This window comes from Corapipo altera, unplaced genomic scaffold (assembly GCF_003945725.1).
Source record: "Corapipo altera isolate COAL_440 unplaced genomic scaffold, ASM394572v1 301, whole genome shotgun sequence".
In the NCBI taxonomy this organism is placed as follows: Eukaryota; Metazoa; Chordata; class Aves; order Passeriformes; family Pipridae; genus Corapipo; species Corapipo altera.
In genome coordinates, this window is record NW_020884926.1 from 177,170 (window position 1) to 186,235 (window position 9,066).

General features: G+C 55.2%; 1 protein-coding gene across 1 annotated transcript in view; it reads right to left on the bottom strand.

Moving 5' to 3' along the window:
• Positions 1–9,066, bottom strand: part of AJAP1 (adherens junctions associated protein 1) — a 36,059-nt gene extending 26,993 nt beyond the window's left edge. The window contains exon 1 of the mRNA XM_027658216.1: positions 8,982–9,066. Coding sequence (XP_027514017.1) covers positions 8,982–9,010 — 29 coding nt within the window. The 5' untranslated portion in view covers positions 9,011–9,066. The remainder of the gene's footprint in view (positions 1–8,981) is intronic.

The window sequence follows — 9,066 nt, forward strand, 5'->3', positions numbered from 1 at the left end:
TGCTTCCCCCGCCGCCGCCCGGCCGGCAAACACTGGGTGCATTTAGCGTGGCAGGGCTGGACAGTGGGGCATTTCATCAACCCGCCGGCGATAACACTCAGCTTTTGTCCCGCCCGGATAAAGGAGGTCTGTAAGCACTGGCTTTCCAGCCCAAACCTGCACCTGTCGCCAAGTTACTCCACTTGTCCCCCCCTGAGTTCTGTGCCAGTGCTGGGGACCAGGCAGCAATAAGAGCTCCAGCTCAGACACAACTTGCTGGGAAGTTTCAGATTTCCACATCCACCAAAATCTTGTTGAAAAGCCACAGCTTCAAGCTCTGCTATTGCTGGTACTAAAACCAATTCACAAACCTAAGGAAATCAGGGTTTCCCCCCCTTATTTTAGCTTCCTCTTAAACCTCCTCGTGTATTCCACCTCCTCACGGGCACCACAAAATCACTGCCCAGGCTTTACATGCTGACACCAACCTGGGAGGTCCCAGCACACAGGATGGTGTTGCCCTCTCCCATCCCCATCACGGGAGCAGAAAACACTCCTCCATGTACCAAAAACATGGAAAAACCGGTCTGCTGAGGAAATGTGACTGCAATGAGCACGTTAAACCCAGAGCTTGGAGATCGTCCCCAATGCTGCCCACAATAAATAAGGCCAGTGGCTGGGCAGGATGGTGCATTTCCCTGCAGCCACCAGCCAAGGAATTTCTGCTTTCCCTTCTTTGCTCATGAATTTTCTTCCTTTGCCACATGTCTGCCATCCTGCAGGATCATCAGGCCTCCTCCTTGGACAAAGGGACCACCACATTGGGGTGTCCAAGCAGGATGCAATGTCCAAACGCTGTGGGATGTGATGGGATTGGATGGAAGAAGTGAGGCTCTCCCCAATAGGATTGCAATAATCCTGCTCGATCTCAGACTAGAGCTGGAGCCTTAGGAGGGGTTTCCCTCCTCTGAATGCATATCCACAAAGTGTTTCTAAGAGACAGCGACTAATTCAACCCAGCCCTCAGCTCTGAAGGACCTACAGAGAGGAAAACCGTGGCACAAGCTACAGGTTACACCACCCTTTAACCCTGCTGCTTCCTGGGTAAATAATCTTATTTTCTAAATGAACGTGCCCAAGAGCATCATTACAATGAATGCAGGAAATGCTCTGATCTAAAGAAATAAGGTAAGTCGGCTCAGTACATCTAAAGTAGCAGCTTAATGAGCTTTAAAACAAAATAATTAAAAGAGGTCTGTGGCATTGCTGTAACACAATGTGTCTTTGCAGGAGCTGCACATCGGAGCCCACTGCAGTATCTGTATCAATGGGAAATACCACCAACCATGGAACACAATCAGGAGAATATATCTCCTAATGGGATTTTTTATGATGAGCTCTCAAAGAGCCCTGCTTTCCCAGGAGCAAAGATAAAGACTGACCCGCTGGAAGTGTCTGGAAGACCAGCACAGGGCCCAGCTGACCCCTTCCCATGGCAAAGGTTGGATGTCTGCATAGGGAAATCCGACTAACTCAGGTCTTCACTCCAGCACCATGGTCTCCTGGTGGAGCTGTTCTCAATTTGCAGTGGAGTGAGTGAGATCCAGACCTGTCTTTCTCCCAAGAAGTCCCTGGCAGCCCAGGGATGCATAGGCTGCCGGGAAACCTCAGCAGCCATCCCCAGGAATGAACACAGGGAACATGTCAAGAGTTTCAAAAGCTCCTGAAACTCTTACAGAAATGGAGGTGAGAGGAATGAAGCCTCTGAAAGCAGAGAGAGAGGTACAGATGGCTTTTATGGAGCAAGAAATACAATGGGAAAAAATGGAGCAGCAGAGCTCTCTTTGAAGGTGTGAAATGTCAGCAGGGAAGCCAGGAGAAAGCCAAGGCCTCGAGCTGGGAGCTGGGAGCTCAGCACAGGGCTGTGTTGCCTGGCTGAGGTTCCAGTTGCAGTGCAGTGCTGGGGAGCTCCCAGCCCCCTGCTCCCGAGACAGCACCAGCTCTGCCCAGCCCCTCCTGGGGACATCCCACTGCCAGAGAAGGCTCAGTGTGACACACAGCACAGAGAAATGTGAACAGCCCAAAAAGATGTTGAAAAAGCCAAGCCAAAATAGAAAGCAAAGGCAGCGGAAATGAACTCTGGGGCAAAGACTCTTGATCCTGTCACAAAGAGTTTTAAATCCCCTTTTAGCACCAAGCAATTTCTTTTCCACAAAGAAGAGCCTTTCTCCCTGCCATGGCCACCTCACTGCATATACACCATCCAGCCAGTTCACAGGCTCTCCCATTCCACCCACGGCAAAATCCTGGTGGATCAAGGTGATGGTGAGGAGAATTCTCCAGCACCTCAAGAACACTGTGCCACTGGGGGCAAGTCCCACAAGTCAGGAATCACTGTGCTCTGCATCTCATTAAAAAAACAATAATCCCCTTTGTGGGAGAGATTAGACTTTCGGAGCATCATCTCTGACGGGTCAGCAGCAAGGGATGACCTCCTGCATCCCTCAGTATCTCAGCTTCCTTCAAAGGCCCCTGAGCCAGCAGCCTCACTTCCACTCCTCATCCATCAAAATTAGCAAAATTGATTTTGCCAGAGAATATGCCACTTTGACAGGAACCCAGAGTAAGTCCTGAGTACATTATGTTGGAGGAGCAGAGCCTCTTACAAAGCCCAGAAACAAGAAGATGAGTAACTCATCCTCGTCCTTCCCACGGAAAACTGGAAAACCCATGAATGGCAGATACTTGTAGAAAAAGGGCTGATTCTCTTTGGGAGCTCTTCCTAAAATAACACATCCGGACTCTCCCTACATAACATCCCACCGCTGCAGACTCAGCCGTGCTTTGGCTCCGGCCGAGCAGAGGCAGAGCTCACCACGCTCCCAGCGGGATGCACGGCCTCATCTCCTGGCATTAATCACCCATGTTCCGGTGGGTCCTTAAGTGGATGTCCTCATCCATGTCAATTAACTGACGCTTCATTACTCGAGTGCTGCAGAGGGAGCAGAGATGCTATCGCAGGCTCTGGGAGCAGGGCTGAGGTCACGCACGGGACTCCGGCAATTATGGAACGTGTCCCTGAGGAAGCTGTGCTTGCAGGAGGCTCGGCTCGCCAGGCAGGCAAATCCCAGGGGGAATAACCCGGGCTCCCCCCAACCTTGTCACATCTTCAACCTGAATGACGTGCAGTCAAGTGGCAACATCAATTAGCGCCGTTTGCTCTCACCGGTGCCTCCAACGCTGCCGCTGAGCAGCGAGTCCCCGGCCCTCCCACGCTGAGCACAGCAGCTCTGCACAGCTCCTAAGCCAGCATTACACAGCCACATTCCCAATTTATAGGGCCATAAACCATGGTTGGAGTTTCTCCTGACCATCCCAGGATGCTGCAGAAGAGGCACAGCCAATACCCTCATGGACAGGAGCTGTCGATCCCCAACAAGCTTTAACCGAGTAGCACAGATCCACCCTCCCGCCTGGCACATGCAGCCCCTCACATGCTGTGCTGCCTGTGCTGCTGTGCTGCTGGTGTCCCACAGCACACGGTCACCCCTCACCGTGGGTCTCTGCACCAGCATGTCCCCATCCCCTCGCTTCTCTTGTGCTAGGGCACATGCCCTCCAGTGAGCTCCTGTTTTTCCACCTCAAGGATCCAAACTTGTCTCTCTCTTGCAGGAAGCACCTTGCCACTCCCAGACGATGTGTTGGTTTTGAAGCAACTTCTCCTCAGCTTTTATTTGGAAGTCAGTGGAGTTGGCAGCTCTGGCACCGCAGCCAGGCCAGGGAACCTTCACTGCTCCCACCTTGCCACAGCTAAGCCTCATCCCATGGATGCTTTAGCCAGGGTCTGGAGTAGCTCTGCAGCCAAGGCTCCGCTTTTCCTCCCTGCCAGTTTCTGCAGTAGAAGAGTCCTTTCCATACCCACAGAGATGCTGCGCCAGGGAACGGCTTCTGCTCCCAAAGGTTTTGGCTCATGGGGACACAGCAGCCACTGGCAGAAGGGGCACAGTGCCGCCGGGATGCTCCAACACTGCCAGGAAAGCAGAGCTGCCAAGAAAGACCTTCAGAGCAAACTTCAACAAAAATCATCGCATGTCAAAGCGTATCTCCTGCCTACGCATCATCTCCAAGTCACAAGGAGACATTTTGCAGATCAGAGTTGGAAACGAGCACTTTGTGAATGACTGGCTTTATTTATTTTTTTAAGTCCTCAGGCAAGTCCCAGTGGGTGCTTTGGCCTCCAGCCCCGGACACACAGTGCCTGCAGACCCTGTCCCTGCCCGTCTCCATGGAGCTGCTCATCCACCTCCAGCCAAGCTGTGTCTCTCCTCCTTTTCTCACTGTTGCTTGGGACCAGAAATGCCAAATCCCTCAGTACTGTTGGGAAGACACACCCAGTTGCACTTGAGGTATGTCTCCACCCTGCTCCCAGAGCACCCTGTCCAGGAGCCCTGGTCCCAGGTGAACGTGCCTCTGCACAGCACCCAGCCTTGCCACCACACCATGGGCAGCAAGGGCACTTTGCCTCCAGCCTGGGCAGCCCTGTGAGACAGTGGGGGGAGACGGAGCCAAAATGCCCATCGGTTCCTGCTGTGTCCCCACAGAAGGTGCTAAAGGAGGCTTTAGCGCGGCGTCGCCTCGCAGAGCCAGAGAAAGCAACTGAGAAACCCAGAGAGCAGGAGAGATTCAGCGACAGACAAAACCTCATTTCACAAAGAATCCTCATAAAACCAAATTAATGTTGAAGGATGAAGGCAGGTAAACCTCCCACGGTTAAGTTCAGGCCACTGAGACTCAGTTTAAATCTCTCAGCAGTTCTGATTTAATCAATGCATTTCCAAGTGAAATTAGATGAAGTACATCTCCATCACAGGAAATTATATAAGCTATCAAAGTCTGTAGGTGCAGGTCCCGGTAAGAAGAGCCACAGAAAATATTCATATCAACTTGAATTCCATTTTTAAGGACGTAGTTCAGGTCCAGAGTTTAACATTATTTCAGTGAAAAAAGTCACTGATGAAAACAGTGAGCCAAGGCAAGGAAGGGCCAAGCAGCAGCTTTGGGAGCACCCCCCTGAAAACCTGCAGTGGCTGCTGGGACACTAGGCTTGGCCAGAAACCCCCTCCCAGCGGTGCCACCCAGCACAGTGAGGGAAGGAAGATGGAAGGAAAGATGGAAAGAAAGACAGAAGGAAAACCCCTTTGTTTTAAAGGAGGGGGTGAAAGCACCAATGAGGCAGTTCCATCCACTGATCCCACCCAACACACTCGGCCTCCAGGAATTATCCTGCTAAAAGAGTTTTGCTGTCAAAACCAAACTCTGTTGGGCTTGAACTGCTGTCACCTACTTGGTGACCACCAGCTGTCAAGAACAACAGGCACCACAACCCAGAGCAGAGCAGCTCCTGCTCCTCTGGCTCAGCACATTGATTCCTGTAATCTTTCCTCCCAGTCCTTCTCCCATTAGCTATATTTAAAGACTTAGGCACGCATACATTTCCATAATGAACCTCAGACCTGTCGGAAGTCCCATGGATTATTCACACCCTACAAAGCTGTCCTTGGGAGCCACTGGCAGTGCTCACCACCGCCCTGTATATGTGTGCACCCTACAGATACTGAGGTAAACAAGCCGCGCTGAGAGAGCTCGCAGATCAGGGTGGGTGAGGGAAGATAGGAACCAGGTTGGAGAGCTGGCCTCTGCCTTGCTGCCATTCCCTGTTCCAGGCTGGGCTCTGAAGGAACATCAGCAACTCCTCCTTTCCAGCAGATGACCATTACATAAGGCAGAGCCAAGCCACGGTGCCCCAGCGCCGGGAACAGCCGGACCAACAGCTCGCCCGTCCTGTGTCCCGCACGCCAAGGGCCGGCAGGGTGGCTGTGACATGGGGCAGCCCCCAGCATCCCAGGCAAGTGTCAGCACCACGACAGCTCCCACCCCTCACCCCACCGGAGACACCACAAAGGCAACGTGGTGGCTCCGGCGTTATTACAACAATTATTCATGCTCTGGGAAGTGCTGCCGGAGCCCCGCGCCGCTCCCCTCGCTCATGAGGGAAATTGCTGCCGGCGCGAGGTACGAACCGCTGCATAAAAGAGCAGTTTATTCAAGCATTATTGTGGCTGTTAAGTATCATAGCCGGTGACACCAGATGAATTTCTGTGGCAATCAATCCACCTGGGAGCAGCCAGCTCAGCCCCTGTGTGGATGCGGTATGAGTAAGGACTCCTCAGTGGAGGCCATTAACTCCCACTGCTTACTGCTCTCATTACTTCCCAGACTGCAAGGCTTGCATCTTTGACAAGCGGCTGAATCTACATTTGACAGCATGAACCTGATGAGTGAAATTCATGGAAAATGTTTGCTTTGGCAGTAACTACAAGGCCCATAAAGTTTCCTTGGAGCCAATGCGCAGGGACGTATGCCTTTTAATGAGTTGTTTTATACAATCGCCGAGAAACTGCAAGTGGTGGTTTTACTCCTACTGCAAATCACTCCGGAGTTCAATGCTGTATAAACCGTGGCATATTGTTTAAAACATTATATTCGCAGCCATGGAGGGGAAGTCCTCGGCGGGGCTGGCAGCCCGGCAGCTGGCACGCCGCAGAAGGTGCCGTGCCCTCGCAGGCGCGCAGGCACTGACGCAGGCGTGTGCACGCACACGTATGTCCCCGCACACGCGGGGAGTGACAGGGCCACTGCCGTCCCCACAAAGAACAGTCTTTGCCCCGCAGCACCCACACCTGCCAAGGGCAGTGCAGGGCTGGACCATCCCTAGGACCTCGCAGGGGCTTTCAGGGCAGCGCTGCTCACCCAGCCCCGCTCCAAAATGGAGAGCAGCAGCTCCCCTTCACATGAACCGAATAATTCCGAGCGATGCAGTTGCACAGGTCTTGCCCTCCCAGCAGAGGACGGCAGCTCAACACGAGGTCAGGCACTGCTACTGCCCCGGGGCGAAAGGGATCCGACTTGAAAGGAGCAGCAGGGTACCATCTCCCTGCCGCAGGCAGCCGCTCCAGGCAGAGGCTGTGCAGGGTGAAACGGGCACTGCAAAGCTTCACTGCTTCTCCTGGAGCTATTTTTCTAGTAGTCTTCAAGAAAATGAGGAGAAATGACATGGGAAATGTCAGAAATAAAGCCAGAAGCAATTAGAGTTACAGAGAAGGGAGAGCAGCAGGCAAGGTTAGCAGTAAAGTTATCTCTTATTAAAAATAAAACAGGGAGGGACTGGAAGTTGATGAGGTGGTGGAGAGGACAGCCTGGCGCTGGGGATCCAGGATGAACAGCACAGAAATTCACAAGGCGAATGAATCGAGGAGGGAAGCAAGCAGAGGGCTCCCGTTTCCATTTGCTAAACTCTGTTCAAAAATAACAAAGCAGAGGGCATCCTCTGTTCCCAGCATTACAGCCTTCTGTCGCTCCAGCCCTGGGAAACGGGCTTTTTACCTGCCAAGGATAAATCCAGACACGAGGCACCCTAAGAAAACCCTCAGGTGCTTTCCCCAGGAGGAATTCCTAAGGTCACTACATCACCACGGACTCTGTCCTTCCCACACACAGCAGCACATCCTTGGCGGACAGACAAACAGACATCTCTGGCGGCAGCATGAAGGTGCTCACGTGCCCGGGCCATCAGGGTGCACCAGCCAAGGGCACGGGACAAAGCTCGGGGAACGGGAGCCGGCTCGCCACGTGCCGCTGGAATACACGGCACGGCACACGCCTGGGTAACAGAGAGGCCGAGGGCCTCCCCCAGCTCCTCGGCACAGACAAAACCTCAGTTCAGGTTTCACCCTCCAGGACTCCATCCACAGCTCGGGCAGACGGACAAAGCCTCCAGTGACTCGCCAGGGGTGGCGGACAAAAGCCTCTCGCATCACCGTTCGCTGCCTGTGGTGTTCGGGGGTCCCTGCCCGCCTCCCTCCGTGCCCCCGAGCCACAGCCATGATCTGCTGGAGCGCAGGGGCGTGGGGGGCAGCGCGGGCTGGTGGGCTCCCCGAGGTGCTGCGTGGGGTAGGGGTGGTGGCGGGGCTCCATCCACCCATCCATCCATCCATCCGCTCACCCCGCAGCCCCCTGGGCACCCAGTCCTGCTCCTCGGGGAGCAGCTGTAGGGCCTGGCACGAGGTGCGGTAGTGGGGTGGCTGCTCGGGACCCCTCGCCTTGGGACCCCTCTCGCAGGAGCAGGTGACGTGCCAGAACCACCGTCCCGTTCGGCAGACGGAGGTTGGGGGTTTAGCCCCTGCCTCACACAACCGCTCAAATGCCGGACTTTCTAAACACAAAACCGGGTTGGGGGGAGCGGAACGGATTGTGGATCTCACTTTTCCTTAGGGTCTCACTTGTTTAACCCGCTGCTGCTTTCACTCGATTCCACTGAGATGGGCTTAAACCACCAAACCCCAGGTACTGCTGTGGCTCCGGAGCCGCGCACAGGCAGGGGCCGGGGCTCTCCAGCCACAGCACCATGGAAATAATAAGATTTCGGCTCAGATGACTTCGCAGCGGTAATGAAAATGTGTTACGTAACAGTTTGCCTCCGTCTCCTCTGCTTTGCAATTCTCGATTAATCTCCCAAACACATCCATCCATCCGTCCATCCATTCATCCACCCATCCATCCATCCGCCCGCTTCCCGGCCGCCCCCCCGGCCCCTTCCCCCGAGCGGCCCCCGCCGGGGCGGCCAGAGGGGAGCGAGCAGGCGGCGAGGGGAGAGGGAGCGCGGATCCATCTCCCGGGCAGGGCGGGCGAGCGGGGCGGGGGAGCCGGGCGGGGGGAGCCCCGGCACCGCGCGGAGCGAGAACCGGCCGCGCTCCCCGGACGCGCCGCCAGCCGCCGGCTTCACCGCGCGCTCGCCGCTCCGCACACCGCTCCCCATCCCGCTCCCCGTCCCTCTCCCCGCTCCCCGCTCCAAGTTCACGATTTAACTCCGCCGCTCCCCGAGCGCGCCCGGCGGCGGGATGCGCCCGGCGCTGCCCCGCGGGGCCGCCGCTGCCCGGCCCTACCTGCTTCCCGGGAGCCGTCGCATCCACATCGTCACGTCTCGGCCCGGCCCGGCCCGGCGGGGCTCAGCGCCTCAGCGCTCCATCC